This window comes from Mus musculus, chromosome 11, assembly GCF_000001635.26.
Source record: "Mus musculus strain C57BL/6J chromosome 11, GRCm38.p6 C57BL/6J".
Classification (NCBI taxonomy): Eukaryota; Metazoa; Chordata; class Mammalia; order Rodentia; family Muridae; genus Mus; species Mus musculus.
The window spans coordinates 28396644-28421711 of NC_000077.6; the positions used below are offsets into that span (position 1 = coordinate 28396644).

Genomic DNA, 25068 nt, shown 5'->3' on the forward strand with positions numbered 1-25068 from the left:
GTTAGGTTTAGTACCTATAATAATGGAACATTTTAAAAAAGATATTATAACTAAATTCACATTTCCTTGAGCAGTATTCATTCATTAACCTCCTTTAAAATGAAAACCAAAATAGATATGATCTACATATTTGTTAATCAATGATTCTTCAGGTCAGTAGGTGAGAAATAGTTAACACCTGTGCTTGCCACAGTCATCTCAGGTATCTGCAGTTTTTCTGAATATTGATTGAGGAAAGACTAATGGACCTATAGAGAAAAGGGAGCCACAATTGTCTCTTAGGAAAGTAGCAAGAGGGATTTTCCAAGGCTGGATTTTGTAGAATATTTCATTCTGAAGAAACCTGAGGAATTTTAATTTCTGCCCATCAGCAAAACTACAGATTTGGTCATATCAAATAGTCATCAGTAATCTACTTGATCAGTGCTATTAACATAATCTGAGTAGCAGGCATTAGAATTCATAAAAGGAGAGATAATGATATTTTGGGACATTCAGTTACAACAGTTACAGGAGATCGTCAATAGTGTATACTTTTAGGGAAGGGAGGTTGCCCCTCCTAGCAGCAATTACTAGAGATCATTTATATGGCTGTATACACCCAATGTTATTCACACTGAATTTAACAACCCCTAACATTTGGAATATTATGCAACTTCTTTTGCTGCTGTTTCTTTTTATAGCCTTCAAGACTATGGTTTCCTCCTGGCAAGCCTATAAAAGAAAGATGTATTATGTTACAAGAACTGTGCAATCTAACACCTCTTGCTTGCCGCCTGAATTAACCACTAGCAAGAGGAAGCAATCCAATGAGATATTCTTATAGTCTTTAGCTTCTTTCCTTGATTGCTACAAAGTCAACATTAAAAGTAGGAGATGAAATAGCCTAGCAAATATAAATCCCCCAAATCCACTTGAAAATTCAATGATTAAGTTTGCTTTTTCTTAGTTTGTAAGTTAAATCAGGCCTAATAAAACTAATATGAATAATAACAAGGGAACAGTCTGCAATTTAATGAGAGTTGGAAAACAGACCTTTGCAGCCTATAAATTTTATACAGTTTTTATCTTTAGATTAAATAATTACAAAAAGATAAGTGACAAGGAAACTTCTTCCATGAGTGACACTGTTCCTCTGCAGCTATCTCCCCTGCTGGTACTATGCTAGGACCTCCTTCAGGAAAGCTTGCTGCAGGTGGGGGTTATGTATTCAGTTCACCTCTATTTAAAACAGTGCATTACTGTGCCATTTTTCCTTCTGTTAGGTGATGCAACACACAAAACCATAAACACTCCTGTTGTGGGTGATTATCCTGACATTTCTTTCCTCAAGGCCCCTTTTATGAAAAGTTTATCTCTAAATCTTCTCTTCACATGTTTAACTAAAAGGCAGACACATCAGTAATAGCATGATTTTCTTGGACAGGAAACCTCTACTTTTAAAAACATTTTGGATTGACCAAGATTTTAAATTCAACATTAAACTTTCTTTGAACCTAATGACCTGAGTCAACTGGCATTGTTTAAACATAGGAAGATTCCTGTGCTGATCATAGCTACTAAGAAATAAGTAAATGCTTTTATTAGTTTCTTTTAAAATGATATTAATAAGGTCTCACTTGGAGTACTGATTAGGGAATAATGTATATTTCAAAACCTTGACTTTAAATTAGTTTTGAGATCCATAGACTAGCTATCAACCAGAAAGATGAAGATGAATTCTCTCTTTCTCTCTCTCTCTCTCTCTCTCTCCCTCCCTTTCCCTCTCCCTCTCCCTCTCTCTTTCCCTCTCCCTCTCCATCCCTCCCTCAGACACACATACACACAACCAACATACACACTCTCTCTCTCACTCACTCTTCCTCTGCCTTTATCACTCTCTCGGTCTTCTCTCCCAAATATTAGATAGATAGATGATAGATAGATAGATAGATAGATAGATAGATAGATAGATAGATAGATAGATTCATATATAATATTTTGGGAGGATCAAAAGTAACCAAATTCTTGGTAAAATTTAACACCAAATATGCTAAATAGCTTTCTGGATTGTAACAATAGAATCCAGCATCACACCCTGCCTCATGTAACACATTAGAAGTTCAGCTTTCTAAATGCTTATGAGGGTATTTGGAGAAGTACCTAGGTTCATTCAGTATGTACACTCAGTTGACTTATCCATTTTGACTAAACTAGTTTTTGATGTGTTACTGAGTAGAATTCGGTATACCAAATAATATTAAATGTTTCTCAGAGCTTGTTTCTAAGATTAAGGCCTTTCATTTAAATTATACTAGGCTGGCTCAGAAGACAAGGAATTTAATCATAGAAAACCTTTATAAAATTGGAACTATGATTCCCATCTTGAGTTGTTTGTGTTCAACAACAACTGCAAATACATATGATACACAAAAAAAATCCAGACATCTGTCAGTGGGTAAGGGATATATTTCTAGGCTACCCTGATGCACCTGGACTTTACACTTTTCCTGAGGGTACTTTGGCCCTCTTCTGTAGTTAGGCTTCCTCAAACTTGAAATGTAGGTCAGAATAAACTAAAACAACTAGTAAGAGGTAAATGATTCCAGTCCACGATTGCCCTCCCACCCCCTTCCTCCATGTACACAGACTTAGAATTTACGCCCCCCTCCCAACTATAGTATGTCCTCTAGCAACAGAGGCTATCTGGTTATATACAAGCAAATGCAGACAGCTGGCTCATCTTCACTCACCGGGAGAGATGGCAGGCATCGTCCTATTCCTCGGCACCCTTGCCACCACTGCAAGACCCGCCGGGCTCTGGGCCCCCAGCCTTTCTCCATATTTGAGCTGTTTCTAGTTGGAGGTTGACTTCTATTCTGGGTAGCCTTATATTTGGAACAATATGGTACAATCACTCAGAAATATACTGTTTCCCAAGACTCAAGAAAGCAGACAGAATAAGAAGCTTAATGAGATGAACCACAATGACCACAATGGCAAGCTATAACATGCACCTGTAGTTAGGAGAAAATCCAAAATAACAGTCAGAAGTCTATGTGGGAACTCACAGTGATGTCTCTTACATAATAATAACTGTACCATCAAGCTACCAAAATGAGATGTTAAAAGGGAAATTAAAGATAAACACTTCAAGATGCATGATGTCATTTCATGGATTTTACCTATTAGGGACTAAATTATCACAGATCTCCCAGATATATAAACTGTGGAATATCTAAATTTAACATAAATAATTAGTAATATAATTTGAAGCAGTAGGTACTTTTCCTAGAGGAACCAAGTTGAAGATTTAAATGATAATATATCAAATTCTCAACAAAATGATTGCATTACAAAAATTATAAACTCCTAAGAGATTATCATCACATTAAAATGACTTTTATACTCTATTTTTAATAATTTACTCAGTGTTCAAATTTCTATACTCATTGGTAGTAGAGATAATATAAATGAATAAAAAAGAAAATTCCAAAAGTAATTTCCCTGAAACTTTAGCTTTGTACTATAACCTATCTGTTTAATGCTATTAAAATATGAGAAGCAAAATAAACTTATTTGAATAAGGTATCATTTTTATTCCTAAGGCTACTATGTCCCAAAACAAAAGAACCAAACAAAATATCACACACTCCCACACAATGGCCAATAATCCCAGTGTGAAAATGTGCCTGTTATTTCTGAGAGATCAAAACTGAGAATAAAATACTTTAGTTCTCTTTTTCCTGGATGAAGTTTGAGTCTTCCCTATTCACAATCTACTAGACACTGTCTATTAGGCCTGTCTACTAGAATTCCAACTGTTATCCAATACCAAATGGGTAGACCTGAAAACATATATTACGAGTAACATTCAGATTGAGTATGTTATATTTAGGAACATAACTGTATATACACATATGCATAAAACAACAACTAATAAAAAAGGAGACCATGGCTTTAAATTAAAACAAGGAAGGTTATGACAGGGCTTGAACAGAAAAGAAGGGAAATGATTTGATTATATTATAATCTCAAAAGTAAGGATATTTTTAAAACAGATTCTGTTCTCATAAGTATGTTTCCTAGAAGTTGGTGTTTTGGTGTCATTTTCACAGTGATTTTAGGGGTAAAACAACAGAGAAAATAGAGCACGGTCTTAAGTCAGAGGTAGCAACTGGTTACAGCAGTCGACTGTGCTCACTGTGAAGTCAGCACTGAAATGCCTACCATTTCTTACACACTCTGCTCTTCATATACACCAGAAAATTGTGTATCTGTGCTAGAGTCAGTATCATCATGTCACATCATCATGTAACACTGAGGTGAAATCATCCTTTAGTACATTATTTCCTGTGACCAAATCATCAAAATTATTATAATCAACAATTTATAAAATGGTTGATGGCTTTAAGTTTACTAGCTCCCCACACTAACCAATCCTATTTCTGAGAGAATTGTTAATTAGAAATGCAAATGTTATAGTTACTTTTACAAGTCATCTGGATTTGATGATTTCCAAGACTTCAGCATCTCCCAGACTTTAAATTTTCAGATCCAGTTAGGTAAGTCAGTCATACAAGATTAAAACCATTTTCATTCTCCTGTCACATGTAGGGCTAAACCTCAATACCTGACTGGTGTAGTAAAACTTATTACCTCACCCATGAAACCTACAATAGGATCTCCACTTGAGAAGTCTATAAGAATGAAGAGCCATTCAGAAAGTACAAATATAATGAACAATATTTTCCCACTGTGGGGATGCTCATGCTACATAAAGAGGCTGCACACTTAAGTCTTATAAAAAGATTCTTTGTCAAGTGCATCAAATATGTTTGTACAGTATCACCAAGCCCATAAATGGGAGTAATATACAAGAACCTCTTGGTTTTAGAATAAACTATTTGATGATATAACTATTTTAAAGAAAAACCATGCCTCTGAAGAATCAGGATTCTTGATTTGCTAACATATGTCAGCACTTGTTTGAGAATTTAGGTACATTTAAAATGCATTCTGAGACAAAACTTGTCTTTTGACCTTCATTCCCTCTAATGACAAATCTCAGCTTTTGACCTTCATTCACTCTAATGACAAATCTCAGCTTTTGGCCTTCACTCACTCTAATGGCAAATCTCAGTTTTTGGTCTTCATTCACTCTAATGACAAAGCTTAGCTTTTGGCAGCTCTCTCATTATCTCCAGTGAAATTTTCTCAAGACAACTTCATAAAGTAGAAGAAATCTTCAGTATCTCTACTTTTGCAATATTTCCAGAAACATGGGAAATCCAATCCTATTCATCAACTGCCCCATTATTCCAATAACCTCGCTGCCATTACATTGAAATGATTTTTGAAAGTTAAAAATTATTGATTTTCTACATATTCTTTAATATAATTTCTATGCATAGCTTGACATCGTGAATCAATAAGAAAAACCTTTATACTTTGAAGCAGGAAAGAAGATAGATGAAAGAACTGTACAATAATGACTTTGGTTTTATTTTCTCAAACTTTAGAAATTTCTGAAAGGACCATAGAAATGTTAGAAATCTGTAAGATGGGAGAAGTAAAAATTAAGACCTGAGGGAAAAGCAAAGGGGACTGTTTAAGATAAACTTATGTAAGACAAGGCATCCCCAAAACTACGGATAAAGTAAAGTTTCCCCTTGAAAGATTAATAGACACATCCATTAATAATGACTCACTGAAAATCTTAGGAATAACGGATTAGAAAACATGAAGTTGCTGCTATTTAAGCTAAGGGTATCTTATCCCTTCTGAGTCAGTCTGATCTATAGACATCTGCTTCACCAACATAGAAAGGAAACAGAAACAAGAACCATTCTCAAATCCTGTACACAGGTGTTGTGCTAGAGTCAGCACCTACAATCTCTGGATTTGAGAGGTCTGAATTTTAGTAACTCTTCAAACTCCTCTGTATTTAAACACAAATTCAACTTTCAATCATCATATGAGGGCACTTAACTTTTAATCAGGACCCTTTTAGTGAATAGCTGTAATTATCTGAATATACAGGGTCTTCTAAGATATAATAGTATCTCTTTTCTTAGTATTTCTTAATGCATTATATATGTATATTAATAAATCAAAAGCCAATTTTGCAAAAACAATTTCACTCAATCATGATTTTTTTCTCAAATTTGAGTCAATACATATTGTTAATCCTTGCAAAAGTCACAAAATCAAGTAAAAATATCTATCATTCTCTTAGGTGAAACATAATTTAAAAAGATGATTATTCAAAATTTGATTTGTAGTCTCTACAGTATAGAAATATTGCCTAAAAATAAAGCATACACAAATTTCTTCCTAATAACTAGGGAAAATGCAATTAAATATTGATAATGTTTCCTGAGTTTTATATTCTACTATGGAATTCTTCAATATGGACACACCAGATTTATTATTGAAAACAGACTAACAAATGAATTAAAAAATTGAATCTTTGCTTAACCTTATTGAATTTTATTCAAATTACTTTAAAAAGAATAATTTGATTCTTTGTATAATCTCCACTTTTAAGAATTGCAAAACTTCTGCTGCACACAAAGAGAAGTGTAGATTAAATACAAGATGTTGAAGATCATTTTGGCAGACTATTCAGAAGATTTCATTGCATAGATAGGCAATGATATACACCTATGATATTCAAATAAAATCTAAAATGATATTCAAATAAAATCTAAAATTACCTTTAAAATACATCAAAAAGTTATTTATAAATTTTATATACCTCCCTACCAGAAGTTGGCCAGGGAGTTTAGACCCCTCACAACAATAGAGACTATTGTCACTGCTCTTAGCTGCCCACCAGAACTTGATAGTAACACACTGTTGTTGACAGCTAAAGATCAGTTTAGTGACAAAACATGGAAAAACCAAGCTGGTAATAATAACCAGGAATACTTTTAAGGCTAACTGTCTTGGTACCAGAAGGTGCTACTTAGTCTGCTGGAAGAGGAAAGTCATCAACAGTAGTGCTGAGATAAGAACACTGTAAGAATGACCAGTTTGACAAGTTAGCACATGGATTCAACAGTGGCTGGACTGTTAGGGGGTAATCAATCACATCCCAGTTGGATTTAGGGCCCAATCCACACAAGAAAAACACATGCCTGGTACTGTAAATCTGGCACAGGTCCCAGGGCTGAACCTACTACCATTATTTTTCAAAATGGACATAGCGTCAATTTTCTCTATGAATGCCCAACTGCGTTCATACTTATGGATTAGTGCAGCCCTCAGTTCTCTTCAGAGAAGAAGCTTTATTGTGCAGTGGAGGATATTAACATAGAAGCTCATAAGTCATGAAAGAGCAGAAAATAATTATCTGGGAAATGTTTAGCTATAAATTAAACATCTCTACTCTACCTCTTTCCTTCCAGGCTAAGGGAAATGTTGGAAGAAGGGGTGAAGAGACTATTAGATCCAGAAGTCAGGAGGACTAGGGTGAAACACTTTCTTCTGGACAGGACAAACTCATTGCAGCTATGGTTGCCTGCACAGAACTTGGATAAACATTCTAGTAATGAGGAGGGAGAGGGTCAGGAGCCTCTGTCCCAGGCTACTGACAGTTGATGGCTAATCTAATAGGGATAACCAGTTTTCTTTAGGAGTGTGGTACCTTTTAGATTGACCATTCTCCAGTGGATTACCCTACACCAATGTATATATGGGCAGAATTAATTAAATGCAATGGGTTACTAACAAAAATAACAACAAAAATGGAATTTAGCACGGAGTATAATAAGGGGATTTCAGAAAAGTTAAAATGAGGGAGGAGCAGAAAGCAAATATTAATCAAATTAAATTGTATATTTGTGTGTATATATACATATATACATATAATTCTCAAAGAATTAATGAAAATACTCTAATACTTATAAAGATTTTAACTTTATTCATTCAAACATTTTATATCCTAATATATAATATTTATATACTAGAACATATATTCTAATGAATTTTTATTGAAAACACAGTAGGTTTGAATTATGAGCTTTAAATGGCATTTAGGAGCTGCATGACTTTAATGAAGCTATGTGATCTCTCTGGGCCTCAGATTCCTCATTTACAAATTATAGGTATTGGTGATAAAATGATATGGATTTCATTCATTGGATTTGAGAGTTGACATGAAAACATTCTCTCAGAACACTATGATCCCATACAACTGCTCTCTGTTTACTCTCATTAGCAGGAATGGTTTTGGTTCAGTTGTCAACACATTTTATAATGTGTCAGTTTACTTTCACATGTTTTTATATATAGAAATATTTCTCAACTGAGGACAAACTTATTACCTAGGGAGACACTTTTTGACAAAAAAAAAAAATTATCTAGGCATTTTACTCTCTAAACTAAGCAGTATCTATGACCACTGAGGTCACAGATGCCTAGAATATAGCTAGTCATACTGTAACTCAGAGTTTCATCTCCATCAGAACAAAGAAGAATGCTGCCTTGTATAATTGCTAAACAACCTTGCTTTAAAGAAAGAGATCATGGAGGAAAACTATGAAGCAATATTTATTTGATCACTCTGGAGATGTTGTAGAAGTTTTAGGAGGTGTCTGTGGCCCTCTGGGACTTCGAGAGTGTATTCCATTTCCAGTTTGTGCTCAGTATGAGAAGATGTGATCTCCCTCTCAGCTTCCTGCTCCAACTACTTGCTATCTTCTCTCCCCACCATTATGGATCTCTCTCTTTCTCTCTCTCTCTCTCTCTCTCTCTCTCTCTCTCTCTCTCTCTCTCTCTCTCTCTCTCTCTTTCTCTCTCTCTCTTTCTCTCTCTCTCTCTCTCTCTGTAACCACAGCTTAAATAGACACTTCCTTCTCTAAACTGTTTGATCGTGGCATTTTAACTTTGCAGCTATAAGTAACAAATACAACTACCATAGCAGATGCTGCATGTAAAAAATATTTAGAGTTTGAAATAAAATTAAAAATTTAGAGTTTGAAAATAAAGTATATATTCTTCAGTCCTCAAGGAGTCTAAATAACATATATCCACAAACAGGAAATTACTCTAAGAAATGGATTCAAATTAAAAGTGGCCTTAATGTCCTACAGTATAAATACTATACAAAAATATACACTACATGGGGAGGCAAAAGGCAATGTTCCAAAGGACAGAGCCCCATAAAGAGAGACATAACAAGCTGTAGTTCCTTAAAAACAGATGTATCAAATTAAATTGGTAGGGTTTTATGGTACTTATGTAGCAAAACAGAGCTTCCTTATTATACAATGCAAACACAATAGACTATACTTTAAGCATATCCATTAGAAAAGGAAAAAAAAAACTTGTCAGGAAATAGAAGGAAATACTCTGACACATAAAACAATATAATGTTCCTGACCAACATATTCTACAGCTTTCAGTGAGAAATCAAAAGAAATCTGGACACACATTTCAGTGATGAGTATTTGCTTTGCAAATAGTTAGGACATTTAGTCTGTTTACACATGTCTCCCCAGTAGACAAGGAGATGAATGGAAGGCTGCTCTTACTGATAACTGTTTCTAATCACTGGGTTCCTACTATGTGTTAGAACTACCAAAATGCTATCAGTCAAAATATTAAAAGTCCAATACAAACTATTATTATATGTAAATACCTCCTTTCTTAATACATAGACAATGAGTGTCTAAAATATGTAAGGGATTCAAGCAAGTCAATAACATAAAACCAAGTAACTTAGTTAGAAAGAGGGCCAGAAATTCATATACACTTTTTTCTTTCAAATAGAATTACTCTCTCCTCTGCAGCCCAGGCTCTTTTGGAACTTACTAACTAACCTTCTATCTTAGGCTCCAGAGTTCTAGGATTACAGGTGAGAGTCACTGTATGCAACTTATTTAGACATTTCTCAAAAAGAAGACAAAGAATGAATGAACCAACAGGTAAATGGAAAAAACTGTTAATATCACTAAAGACTATGGAAATGTAATGACAAACATCCAAACCTACTTAGAAAAGCAATTGTTAAAAGTACAACAGGTAACACGTTCTGGAAAGGGTTTAATAGGAATTATAACTGATATATACTGGTGGGAAAGCAAACCAGCTCAACTACAACAGAAAACAAACAATATGATACCTGAAAAATAGAACCACAGTGTGATTCAGCAGAGCATGCTTCCAAAACGAATGGAAGGAAGGAAGGAAGGAAGGAAGGAAGGAAGGAAGGAAGGAAGGAAGGAAGGAAGGAAGGCAGGCAGGCAGGCAGGCAAAAAGAAAGAAAGAAAAAGAAAGAAGAAAGAAAGAAAGAAAGAAAGAAAGAAAGAAAGAAAGAAAGAAAGAAAGAAAGAAAGAAAGAAAAAGAGAGAAAGAGAGGAATGAGATTGAAAACATGTCTGTCCCTCAACTTCCAGTACAATAATATTGGAAATAGCTAAGATATCTAAATAACCTGACAACAGAGACATCCACACGTACATATAAAAATAGGTGTGCATACACACATATGTAAATGAATACCATTCAACTATGCAGAGGATAAAATTCTATCAATTTTGACAATACAGATATGCCTAAACTATATTATATTAAATGAAATAAGCCAGGCAAACAATGACAAAAAGATAGTTATATCTTCTTGATATGTGGAATCTTAAAGAGTTGATTGTGTAGTAGTGAAGCAAATGGGTTGGCTACCAGAGTTGAATGCAAGAAGTGTTAAGAAGATGTTGGCCAAATAATACAGTGTATCAATTAGTAGAAATCAAGAGATCTATTCTACAATATATAGTAATAGTGCAGAAGATATTGTATAAAATGCTAACAGTAAACAAATAGCCACAAAAAATAACTATATAAAATTTGTATTTATTAGCTAGATTGACTATTTCACTTGTATATACATTTCCAACCATCTTTAGAAACAATTTTTTTGCCATCTAAAACACATTTTATTTTTAAATGTTTAACTTATTACTATTATATACATATGTGTGCATGAATGTTGGTATGTACATGCCACCACACACCTGGAGAGGACAGAGGAAAATCTCATGGAGTCAGTTTCCACTCCCACCATGGGTGTCAGGGATAAAGCTGGTCTTTTAAGTTTGCAAAGGTATTTTACCTAATGAGCCACCTCATTGGTCCCAAACTTTAAGTCATATTAACTAGGTAGTTGGTGTTGTTCTCAATAATTTATACTTCATAATAATCTTTGTTAGTTGTACTCTTCTCTGAGATACACAGGTGTTGTCTTCTGATATAGTTCAGAGACTCAGAGAATCCTATGGGGAGATAATGCTGCTTGAAATGTCTCGGGGCCTGGGGTACCAGATTCAGAGCATGTTGTTACGGACTGGTAGGTGTGAGCTGGCACGCACATCTTTGGGGTGATTGACTTCTCCTACATAGACTCCTACAGCTGCAGCAGTTTAACAAAACATTGCTGATGTTAATACAAAGTCTTATAAAACTCGATGTAGGCTCTGTACTCACTGTGGAATACATACTATGTTGGTTAATCTATAAATGTAGCAGCAGAGGAGATCTAACAAACACAGTGATCTTTCTAAGGGAGCAATGTACCTCCTGGTAAAAATTCTATGCCTGTGTTTGTGCTCTATTGACACTTTTCTGGGTCTCATGCTTTTTCTTGTCACATTTCAGTCTGAGGCTGTCACACTTTTTAGTATAATTCATCATCTTTCCCTCTCTCCTTTTTTCTCATTGACCCGGAGTGGGTACCCAAAAAAACGGTTCATACTTGGCAAATTTACTCAATTTAAATGTAATCTAAAATGACAATTTTTTTGTGAACAAATTATATTTTTAAATTTTTATTATATATTTTCTTCATTTACATTTCAAATGCTATCCTAAAAGTTCCCTATACCCTCCCCCCACCCTGCTCCCCTACCCAATCACTCCCACTTCTTGGCCCTGGCATTCCTCTGTACTGGGACGTATAAAGTTTGCAAGACCAAGGGACCTCTCTTCCCAATGATGACTGACTAGGCCATCTTCTGCTACATATGCAGCTAGAGACACAAGTTCTGGGGGGTACTGATTAGATCATATTGATGTTTCACCTATAGGGTGGCAGACCCCTTCAGCTCCTTGGGTACATACTCTAGCTCCTCCATTGGAGGCCCTGTGTTCCATCCTATAGATGACTGTGAACATCCACTTCTGTATTTGCCAAGCACTGGCATAGCCTCACAAGAGACAGCTATATCAGGGTCCTTTCATCAAAATCTTGCTGGCATATGCAATAGTGTCTGTGTTTGGTGGCTGATTATGGGATGGACCACTGGGTGGGACAGTATCTGGATGGTCCACCCTTTCATCATAGCTCCAAACTTTATCTCTGTAAATTCTTCCATGGGTATTTTGTTCCCTATTCTAGAGAGGAATGAAGTATCCATGCTTTGGTCTTCCTTCTTGATTTTCTTGTGTTTTGTAAATTGTATCTTGGGTTTTCTAGGTTTCAGGGCTAATATCCACTTATCAGTAAGTGCAGATCAAATGACTTCTTTTGTGATTGGGTTACCTGACACAGGATGATATCCTCCAGATAGATCCATTTACCTAAAAATTTCATAAATTCACTGTTTTTAATAGCTGAGTAGTACTCTGTTGTGTAAATGTACCACATTTTCTGTACCCATTCCTCTGTTGAGGGACATCTGGGTTCTTTCCAGCTTCTGGCTATTATAAATAGGGCTGCTATGAACATAGTGGAGCATGTGTCCTTATTACCAGTTGGAACATCTTCTGGGAATATTCCCAGGAGCGGTATTACTGGATCTTCCAGTAGTACTATATCCAGTTTTCTGAGGAACAGCCAGACTGATTTCCAGAGTTGTTGTACCAGTTTGCAATCCCACCAGCAATGGAGGAGTGTTCCTCTTTCTCCACATCCTCGCCAGAATCTGGTGTCACCTGAATTTTTGATCCTAGCCCATTCTTATTGGTGTCAGGTAGAATCTCAAGGTTGTTTTGATTTGCATTTCCCTGATGATTAAGGATGTTGAACATGTTTTCAACTGCTTCTCAGCCCTTCAGTATTCCTCAGTTGAGAATTCTTTTTTAGCTCTGCATCCCATTTTTTAATGGGGTTATTTCTGGAGTTCAGCTTCTTGAGCTCTTTGTATATATTGGATATTAGTCCCCTATCAGGTTTAGGGTTGGTAAAAATTCTTTCCAAATCTGTTGTTGGCCTTTTTGTCTTATTGACAGTAACTTTTGCCTTACAGAAGCTTTGCAATTTTATGAGGTCCCATTTTTCTATTCTTGATCTTACAGCACAGGACATTGCTGTTCTGTTTAGGAATTGTTCCCCTCTGCCCATATCTTTGAAGCTTTTCCCCACATTTGCCTCTGTAAATTTCAGTGTATCTGGTTTTATGTGGAGATCTTTGATCCACTTAGACTTGAACTTTGTACGAGGAGATAAGAATGATCAATTTGCATTCTTCTACATGATAAGTGCCAGTTGTGCCAGCAACATTTGTTGAAAATGCTGTCTTTTTTTCTACTGGATGATTTTAGCTCCCTTGTCAAAAATTAAGTAATCATAGGCATGTGGGTCCATTTCTGGGTTTTCTGTTTTGTTCTATTGATCTACCTGTCTGTCGTTGTACCAGTACCATGCAGTTTTAATCACAACTGCTCTGTAGTACAGCTTGAGGTCAGGCATGGTGATTCCACCAGATATTCTTTTATTGTTGAGAATAGTTTTTGCTATCCTAGGTTTTTTGTTATTTCAGATGAATTTGCAAATTGCCCTTTCTAACTCAGTGAAGAATTGAGTTGGAATTTTGATGGGGATTGTATTGAATCTGGAGATTGCTTTCAGCAGGATAGCTATTTCGACTATATTAATCCTGCCAATTCATGACCATAGGAGATGTTTCCATTTTCTGATATCTTCAATTTCTTTCTTCAGAGACTTGATTATTATCATACAGAACTTTTTTCATAACAACAGATCCTGAAGAAATCCAAAACACCATCAGATCCTTCTACGAAAGGCTATACTCATCAAAACTGGAAAACCTGGATGGACAAATTTCTAGACCAATACCAGGTACCAAAGTTAAATCAGGATCAGATTAATGATCTAAACAGTCCTATATCCCCTAAAGAAATAGAACCAGTCATTAATAGTCCCCAACCAAAGAAATCCCAACCAAAAAAACCTCAGGACCAGATGGGTTTCGTGCAGAATTCTATCAGACCTTCAAAGAAGATCTAATTCCAGTTCTTCACAAACTATTACACAAAATAGAAGCAGAAGGTACTCTACTCAATTCATTCTATGAAGCTACAATTACTCTGATACCTAAATACAGAAAGACCCAACAAAGATAGAGAACTTCAAACCAATTTCCCTTATGGATATTGATGCAAAAATACTCAATAAAATTCTCAAAAACCAAATCCAAGAACACATCAAAACAATCATCCATCATGAGCAAATAGGCATTATCCCAGGGATGCAGAGATGGTTGAATATATGGAAATCCATCAACGTAATCCATTATATAAACAAACTCAAAGACAAAAAACCCATGATCATCTCCTTAGATGTGGAGAAAGAATTTGACAAAATCCAACACCCATTCATGATAAAAGTCTTGGAAAGATCAGGAATTTGAGGCCCATACCTAAACATGATAAAAGCAATCTACAGCAAACCAGTAGCCAACATCAAAGTAAATGGTGAGAAGCTGGAAGCAACCCCACTAAAATCAGGGACTAGGAAAGGCTGCCCACTTTCTCCCTACCTATTCAACATAGTAGTTGAAGTCCTAGCCAGAGCAATTCGACAACAAAATAAGGTCAAGGGGATACAAATTGGGAAGGAAGAACTCAAAATATCACTTTTTGCAGATGATATGATAGTATATATAAGTGACATGGGCTTTGTTCATGATTCATTCTGGAGTCAAAGGCCAGCTTCAAAGCCCTATCCATCCTCTTCTTCTATGCCACCTCTAATCTTGCTCTGAGTATTGTTAGCTCTATTTCAGAATATACAGTGAGGGCACTGAAGAGATAGCACAGTAGTTCAGCCTACCCAAATGTAGTCTCCAGCACCTATTTCACACAGCTTACTACCACCTGGATCTCCAGTTGCAGAGTATTTGACATCCCCTCCTGACCTCCACAGGAATGAGGTATGTGGACATGTGCACATATATATCTGCTACACAAAATAAATATTAAAAAAGGAATATTAAAATAAATTATGACTTCACCACTAAATTGAAGATACCATTAAGCTCTCAGACTACAAACAGCCCATTCAAGAGTTCCCTATGCCGTGTCTCTCCAATTCGAACTTTTACAATCTGATCACTATCAAATATTGAAAATTGCTCTTGTAAGATGTAAATAATGGTACTCTGTTTCAAGCCCAATTCCTCTGGTAGCTTTCTACCAACTCACACTCAAATTCTAAACCTTGACCTTAACAAACATACTCCACAGATGAGCCTGTGGAATTCTCTCTGTTCCATACACTCAACACCAGAATTCTTTGCATTCCTGTTCCTTTGTCATGTCTTACTGCTTCATTAATGCTCTAGCTCTTTAGTTTCATGCTTTCTAGACTCCCCATTTCCATGCTATCCTCACTTTCTTTGCTAGGGTCACTTCCATGTCACTTCTAATTTAGAAAGAGGCTTTTTCTGACTAATGTGTCCCCATCACTCTCCAATTCTAAATACTGCTTTTATTTGCTTCAGAAAATATTGCATATTTAAGGTCTTAAAAAGAACCCACCTGTTTAACTGTAAACTGCATGAGAGAGAGAGAGACCTTGGATTTCTTATTCAATATTATGTCTCCATTGCCTAAACAAGTGTCCTGAAAAAAGAGATATGCAAAACACATTCAAGGGGTAAAAGATGGCCAGACATGGTAGCACAGGAAAGCTGGTATCTGTGACTTTGAAGTCAGCCTAGTCTACAAAGCAAGTTCCAGGACAGCCAGTGTTGTTACACAGAGAAACCCTATTTTAAAAAACAAAAAAACAAAACAAAATGTTTTGAGGTAAAAGATGGAGTGGACTATCTGCCATGACCTATTGACATTCTAGCTTCTGACTATTAAGAGTTTTTGTTGTTGTTGTTGTTGTTGTTGTTACACTCACAAAAGTAAAGAGAATCCACTAATTTTCTACTATGTATAACCTAAATAAAGGTAACCTTTAAGATGCAAGCCAAGATATTAGAACAAGTTGATTTAGAAACTTCCAGAAAGAGTGAAAGTGAAGGTATGAGGAAATCAACTTTAATATTTGTTTTAATTTGAAATTTTGTCATAGCATTATCCTAGAAGACAGCTTAACTGGTAGAAACAGGTTTTCTAAGGTTGCTCAAAAGTGTCTTCTCTAAAAAAGTAGAAAATACTATTCTAGTCCAAGGTAGAAATGACCAGAGAATAATGAGATTCAGAAGGCACTGAATGGCTGACTCTCAGCACGGCACTTGATCCCAAATGAGAGTGGAGAGTCCTATCAATTAGATCCCCATAGTAGCTGTGAAGGGTGACTAACAAATGAGATTGAGAAGCACTCTGAGAATGCTGAGTGACATAGAGAGCCCTCATACATTTCAGAGTGTCACTGGGTCACCACCCAAACACTGTCAATATGCTTCTCTCATCTCTCTTTTTAAGCTTTCTTTTATCTTAATTGATGAGTGGTAATTGGATGCATTATAGGACACAACATGAACATTACTCCGCGCAATCTTTCAAAGCCCTTTCTATCACAGTTCTTCTAATGTCAATATATCTCAATGTCAACAAGTAGGTAAAGACTCTCCTCACAGTCCCATGGCACATAAATTGTGCTGCAGACAGTAAACTAGCCTTTGTTTTCCCTGAAGTGCTCTGCACATTCTTGATGAATAGATACTGTATAAATAGCCAACCTGTCTTTTATCAGCATACATAATTAGAGATAATGGGAAAAGAAGATATCAATATGAAGGGCTTGAAAAGTACAGAATTTGCTTACTTTCTACCAAGGTCTACAAGTTTCTTATTCTTCAATAAAATGTCCTCACTTAAGGAAAAATGGGAGATTGACTTCCAACCTCTCATCCTTAGCCAGAAGTAATTTCCTTGTTTATTGATAAATGTGGAATTAGAGTTTCACTTGTCTTTATAGCACAGTATAGAAAATCATATTTTTCAAAGTTGTCACCCATGTGATATCTATTTCAAAGATAAGCTGCCCTCATGTTATTTTCTTAGCAGTCTCTCAAAGGCATGTAAGAATAACCAGGGCACAAAATTAATATAATCACTCACTCACTGAAATTCAGTTACATTATTATAAATAGATATCTGAAAATGTCCCACTCAAATGGACCATAACCTTTGAAAAGTGGTTTTTCTTTTCAAGTCAAATGCTGGTGTTCAACTACTTGTATTCCCCAACTGCATTACAGCAAAGTTAAAGTTCCCAAACAAATAACGCCAGTCTAGGGACATCAAGACAAATAATTTGACCAACACCAAAACTTTTTGAAAAGAGTATGCATAATGATGCAATCATATTATCCCTAAGTTTTCATCTTTAAATAGATTCTCTTTTAAAGAAATGATGATATAGTTATCATCCAAAAGCAAGTGGTGAAAACTTAGTTTTGAGATTATCTGCCAGAATCAATAAATTACTACCAAACTTAAATAAAGCCTACTGCCTATACCATAAGTAAAGTTTTATTTAAAAAGAAATAAAATAAACACAAATTCCAATGCACTCATCATCTATATGTTCTTTGTGGTTATATTTGCAATTCTTGTGCTTTGAATGAACACATAAATAATTGCACCACATGTAATGACAAAAATTTAAAAATATTTAACGACTGGATCTTCACTTTAAAAGGTTGTGAGTTCCTATAGATAAAGAAGCTGTTAAGTTGTTATAATGAGAAGTTTCTGAAAACAAGCAAGAATTTAAAAAGAAGCTGATTAAACCAGGGAGGAATGAGAAGATCTTCTCTAAGGAACAACTTATTTGGCGAGTAACAATGCCCTTATTTCTTCCTAAGGATGAAACCAATCATTGTAAGATTAATTGTGAGCATAAAAAAATCTCACAGACAATATCAAAGTTGATAGACCCTCAACAAGACCCAGCTAACTCTCAGCTAACTCTAAGCTTCCCAGTGGTAGCACTGTACTTTAGATGAGACTATTAATGCTGTTTTCATAGATAAACTGTTTCAAGAGAAATGAGACATGTGCCATATAAAACACAACTGTGAGCAGATGGGAAGGACACTAAACTAGTGCTAACAGAAATTCTAAATGTGGAACTTGCTTCTTTCTATTACTAGAAAATTTCTTATCCACAAAATGGAGATAATCATGGAAGCCAAGGTGAGAATTGAACTTATCAAGATGGACTCTAATGTGGGGCTGCGATGAGAGACTACAATGGTTAGTGCCTGAGGCTGAGCCATGCAGAATAGAGTGTGTATCTCTCCAGTCCATCCGGTGTACCAACTCCAAGCAAAGGTAGATCTACCTTAAATGATTTCAGATTATTTTTTAATTATGTATAATCTAGAAAACCTTCTCAAGTCCATTCCATGATGAAAAATAAAGGAATTAAGTACTGTTGTACCTAGAAAGTCTCTCCTGGCCCAAAAGTCTTAATTTTGAACACAGACAATACCAACTAAAGTTTATGCCTCAAAAATGCAAAACAAAAATACATGTTAAAAAAAACACTGCTAGACATTGCAATAAGGTACTAAAATATAGAATTTTTCAAAATAATTAAGATAGTTTGAGTTTATAAAATTAAAATTGTTTATAGTCATAAGTATTCAGCGTGAAAAACTTACATAAATGGAAAAATGTCTTACAATATTTCCAAGTCTGAGTCTAATGAACATTGTCAGTGTCAAGATTCTGAGCAGGATCCACTTTTACTAAGGAATATTTGTATCCATGCCATCCTTATCTAACTTTGCCACATTCAAAGCTCCAAAACCCGAGCAGACCTGGTTTCCCTAATCAATGGAATTCTCTGTAAGGAAGACCAACTCTCCTGAAGCAACATGAGCCATATTCCTCACCATCAATCCTGTAAGGCCAAACCTGAGCAGACTGCCTTAGAACCCTGACAATGGCACTCCCTGACAATAGTATAATGAATTCTGTGAGCATTAAGCTAGGATTGGGTAGGGAAAAATGGAGTAAGAAGTGAGTGGGACTTCCCCAAAGAAAAATAACGCACTTTTAAGCACAGAGTTGCCAAACCCTTTGTTTAAAACCATTTTTCTAAAACAGCATTGAAATCTCAACTGGAGCTTCTATTGTCGTTTGTTACTCAGTACTGGCAATGCATCCCAAATGAGAACATCTGAGAACTCACTCTCCATCCTCCACCTCCACTCCCACCCTCCTGCTCCAACCCTCTGCTTCCCATCCCCTCTGCCACCACAGCTTCCCTCAGCATACATGCTGACTATGAGGAAATGTACTGAGTTTCTACATGATTATTTTATATTTTGAACTTAAGATATTTCTGTAATTATGGATATTAAATTTCCTTGATTAATAAACATTTAAATGGGAATTAATTTTTCTTCTCAGTATGAAGAAACACCTAGCATGGGATCAGAAACAGCTGATAAGTTTTGGCTATTGAAAACCTTCTTTCTGCAGAGCTAGCAAATGTGTCAGTCCAAAATGACTCCCATCTGGTTGTAAATTTGTTATCTGTCAAAAACTAGAACTCTTGCCTTGAACATTATGTTTGGCAAATAAAAGGCATCACAATCATGGAAAGGTCATATTAAATTCCTTTATTTGCTTCATTACATTTAAGCCAACTATACATGCCTTCTCTAAACTGTATATTTTCAGCCAAAAGTTTTACCTGAGAATACTAATTACATAATAGAATTAATGAAAATAGTTATACAATGGGTTTCAGTAGATCATGTTAATGTTAGCTATTTTCTTTTTGTATTTTCTTTCCCCCTTTTAAAATGTAGTAAATGTAAAGTTGTACTTATGCCACTAAACTCTGTGATAGAAGGATGTTTTGGTTTGGCTAGTTTTTGTTATTTTTTTAAAAACATATATGACTTTATTCACAGGGTTTCAGTGAACAGTTCTCACCATAAGACAACAGCAATGAAATTTCAACAATTCTGCCTACTCCTCTGAGATCAAAACAAAAATTTTAAATAAACAAAAATTCTGAGAGAGGGTTTCATTGTTTGTAGGTCTTGGTTCAGTACTCTTAATATTACAAATAACTTAAATGAGTCAATTTTGATGCTATTCTGTGAAGTTAGGTAGAATAAAATTCTCACAGAAGGAAGAATCAGTTTAGATCGATGTGCATATGAACCCAGGTTAACATAGTATTCTTGGTTGCTAATTATGTCTTCCCACCTATGGTGCCTGATACTCTGGGGTGAAGAATGAATATATGAATCTGTGGCCTGTCATAAGCCAGAATCCATACTAAGGGGATTTCTTTAGCTTGAATATGGCTAGAGCATTTGAAAGTAACATGGAAATGGATGCTTGTAGGAAGGAGAAAACACAGTCAGGATCTGGGAAGGGGTTGGGGGAAAAGTCTAGAAACATACAAACAAGATTTAAGACAATAATTAGAAACCCACATACTTGGATATGCCCATAGTTAACCAATGGAGAGGACTGTTATCATCTAGGATACCTATTTGGGCTGTTATGGCCTGAAGAACAGTTATTCAGATATACAAGCGTGGAAGTTGTCTTCTAAAACATTCCATTGCTTATCAATGTAGACATACCCCATAGAACTTTTAAAGTAAACTCTACAAGAACCCTTAAATAATCTAAAAACAAAAACAAACAAACAAACAAAACAAAACAAAACCAAAAAAAACCACATTTGCTCAGCTAAGCAGAGTCTCAAGTAGTAAAGCAGCTCCATGCTGCTGTTATCTGTCTACTATGCTCACTCATCCTGACTCTTGAAGCTCCTTCAATCAATGGTATATGCCAACATAGGGTCAATGATGGTTAAGATAAAAGGCAATATTTGCATTTATTCCTCGATCTGTGAAAGCTACACTGATAATTGGCCCATAGTGTATCTCTTACAATTTTTGTCACTTTCATTGTGTGGACCACACAATGTACAGAAAGCCCCATATACTGCCACTGGCTTCCATTTTGGTCTATGGCATGAATTCAATAAATCAGATCTCTTCTGTTTCTCTCCTCAACCTGGTAATGCCACAATAAATAAAATAAAACTAATGTGTGATATCCTGTGTCATATCAGGTAATTTATCTTTTTCATAGTAATTAGTCTTACCTGACAACTGAATGCTGAAATTTTTTGTCTTTATTTATTTATTTACACTCCAGATTTTATTCCCTTGCCCCAGTCCACCATCTGACTATTCTACATCCCATACCACCTCTCTACCCCCTGCCTCCATGAGGATAGCCCCACCCCCACCCCACCCAACTAGAACTTGAAACTCCCTGGGGCCTCCAGTCTCTTGAGAGTTAGGTACATCTTCTCTGACTGAACCCAGACCCAGCAGTCCTCTGCTGTATATGTGTTGGGGGGTCTCATATCAGCTGGCATATGCTGCCTGGTTGGTTGTTCAGTGTTTGAGATATCTCGAGGGTCCAGACTAATTAAGACTGTTGGTCTTCCTACAGGGTACACCTTCTCCTCAGCTTCTTCCACCCTTTCCCCAATTCAACCACAGGGGCCAGCAACTTCTGTCCATTGGTGGGGTACAAATATTTGTGTCTGGTCTGATGCTTTCCACTCTTTGTTGTGTCTCCCGGAGTGCAGTCATGATAGGTCCCTTTTTGTGAGCTCAGTAATAGTGTCAGGCCTTGGAACCTCCCCTTGAGCTGAATGAAAATAGACCCATATTTGTCACCTTTCACAATGCTCAAGTCCAAGTGGATTGAGGAACTCAACATAAAACCAGATACACTGAATCAAATAGAAGACAAAGTAGAAAGAGGCTAGAACTCATTGGCACAGGAAGAAATTTCCTAAACAGAACTTCAATGGTCATGCTCTGAGATCAAGAATTGATAAATGGGACCTATAAAACTGGAAAGCTTCTATAAGGCAAAGGACAAATCAACAGGACAAGTCAGCAACCTACAGATTGGGAAAAAATCTTCAGTAACCCCATATGAGATAGAATGCTGAAAACTTATAGTTCATTTTAAAGTAAATATTACCTATTATTTGACTATAAAGTAAAGAATGATAAAGCTGGTCTTCTTATACTTCTAAAATTTACTCTATTAAATGTCACATCTCATTTAATGACATTCAATATTGCAAGTATTTTTTTTTGAGTTAACTTTTTTATAAGGTATTTTCTTCGTTTCGATTTCAAATGCTATCCCCAAAGCCTCCCATACCCTCCCCCACCCCGACACCCCTACCCACTCACTCCCACTTCTTGGCCCTGGCGTTCCCCTGTACTGAGGCATATAAAGTTTGTGAGACTAAGAGACCTCTCTTCCCAACGATGGTTGGCTAGGCCATCTTCTGATACATATGCAGCTAGAGACACTAGAGACACGAGCTCTGGGGGTACTGGTTAGTTCATATTGTTGTTCTACCAATAGGGTTGCAGACCCCTTTAGCTCCTTTGGTACTATCTCTAGCTCCTCCATTGGGGGCCCTGTGTTCCATCTAATAGCTGACTGTGAGCATCCACTTATGTGTTTGCCGGGCACCGGCATAGCCTCATAAGAGACAGCTATATCAGGATCCTTTCAGCAAAATCTTGCTGGCATATGCAATGGTGTCAGCGTTTGGAGGCTTATTATGGGATGGATTCCCGGGTATGGCAGTCTCTAGATGGTCTATCCTTTCGTCTCAGCTCCAAACTTTGTCTCTGTAACTCCTTCCATGGGTGTTTTGCTCCCAATTCTAAGAAGGGGAAGATAGTGCCCTAAACTGAAGTGATATTGATCATTTTTGGCTATTTTTATTTTTGTAAGGTTTATTTTTATTTTTCTTTCTCTAGCTCTGCATGTGTTTGTGCATGTGTGCATATGTGTGTACATGTTTGCATGTGTGTGTGCATGTATGCATACATGTGGATATTCTGTATGTATATACAAGTATTTGAGTAGCTGCTCACAGAAGCTATAAGAAGGCATAGAACCCTCTGGAGACAGAATTTTGGACAGTTGTAAACGGCCCATATAAGGTGAGTAGTGGGAGTTTTAGTAGGGTCCCCTAAAAGAGTAGCAAGTATTCGTAACCACTGAGGCATTTCTGCAGTCCTGTGTCTAGATCAAAGGGATTTCTTTATCAAACAATGAAAGCTAATGGCACTGCATTTAAAAATATAAGTCTGTTGGTATTTTTGGACTCTGCTTGAAATGTCCAATTCTCAGACTAGTTTTTTTTTAATTTATTTTTTTATTAGGTATTTCCCTTGTTTACATTTTCAATGCTATCCCAAAAGTCCCTCATACCCACCCCCCCCAATCCCCTACCACCCACTCCCCCTTTTTGGCCCTGGGGTTCCCCTGTACTGCTCAGACTAGTTTTAAAAACTACTTCAGTGTCTCTGGTGGGATATACTGGTCCCCATGGCAGCACACATCCCTCAGCATTTGCCAGGACAAGCCCTAGGTGCTTCCCTGACATCTCACCTGTTCTCATTGCAGGCTGTTACCAGTGCCCAGATCCAACTCATTTTAAATGCTATCTTTAATCTCTACTTTGAAAGATGTTTTCTTTTTTCCTAATTCTAGGGCTTTATAAATTTTCAGTGCTGTTTATTATACCTCTTTCAATGGTACACACAGAGCCAAGGCTTCTAACTTCACAGGTTCAGGATATATGGACTTGCAAGAAACCCTACTTAGACACGAAGAAAATGAGGCATTTGTGCCTAACAAGAGAGTCCACAATCATTTATCATAAGTGTTTTATTTTCAAATATGTATATTATTAAAGAAAACTAGAGTCTTCCTGTTTACTATATAAAATTTTATATTAAAATTAAAAGCCAAGAAGGTTATATTTTATCACTGAAAGTTATGCAAATCAACATGGCTCAGTATGTGAGCCCACTGTAACAGGTATTTAATATGACATGTACCTCAAACATATATAACTATGCTGATGTTATTTAAACAGCTTTAAATAGATATCTGGTAACATTTTATTAATTTTAGAATCAATTAAGTTATATAACCCACAGTGATAGAAATAGACGTGTTTATAAATTAAAACCTCAAAACAATAGCTATTAAGTTTTTAAGGGATTTTAGAAACAAACATAAATAACACAACACACTTTTTTTGTGTATATCATATTTAAATTCCTTCTCATAGAAGGCATTGAATTACATAGTTTGGCTCAACTTTTCATGTCTCCAATGACAACCTCTTGTATAGGTAAGGAATATAAAGCTTGAGGAATTTAGGAGTGTTCCCAGTCTGTGAGGGAGAGAAGGGCAGATACAGTCGTGAAGCTCTCACACATTACTGCACAGTGTTCTTTTTAGATACCACAGTGCTTGTTAACCATTTGATGACTCTGAGTCTAAAGTCACTAATTAAGGCTCCTTAAATATGACTGAATTGTGTCTTTTTCCACTGGGCAAGAGCAGCTATTGAGTATACTTAAGGAATTCTAAAGTCACTTAAAAATTTATATATATATATATATGTGTATATATATACATATATAAATTTATATGTATATAAATATATATATATATATTGATAACCTTATGTTGTTAAAGATCATAATTTACCTATATTAATTTTTGTGCATGATATGGTTAAATTCAGATAGTATAGATATTGCCTATTTGTATATATGTTTGTCTTACATGAAAGGACATATAAGTGATTACCAATTATGTGGCAACAATGGTTAGTTTTCAATATGTTATATTTCATAAGCAATATTTACTTTGTTTAGGCTACATTGAGGAGTCACATGGGAACACAAGATTTCATGGAAAAGGCTTGAATGTCATTATAGGAAACACCAGAATCAGAAAGCTTAGACACCTTTGTCCCAGTCACAGAGGAAGTAACCTATA

The 25068-nt window shown here is 35.9% G+C and overlaps 1 protein-coding gene across 8 annotated transcripts in view; it reads right to left on the reverse strand.

Moving 5' to 3' along the window:
- Positions 1-25068, reverse strand: part of Ccdc85a (coiled-coil domain containing 85A) — a 201551-nt gene that overhangs the window by 10960 nt on the left and 165523 nt on the right. For 3 of the 8 annotated variants that reach the window (NM_001346759.1, XM_006514654.4, XM_006514657.4), the window contains exon 4: positions 2733-2867. The exons of the other annotated variants lie outside the window; for them this stretch is intronic. In NM_001346759.1, the coding sequence (NP_001333688.1) occupies positions 2733-2867 (135 nt within the window). The remainder of the gene's footprint in view (positions 1-2732; positions 2868-25068) is intronic. 8 annotated transcript variants of the gene reach the window in all.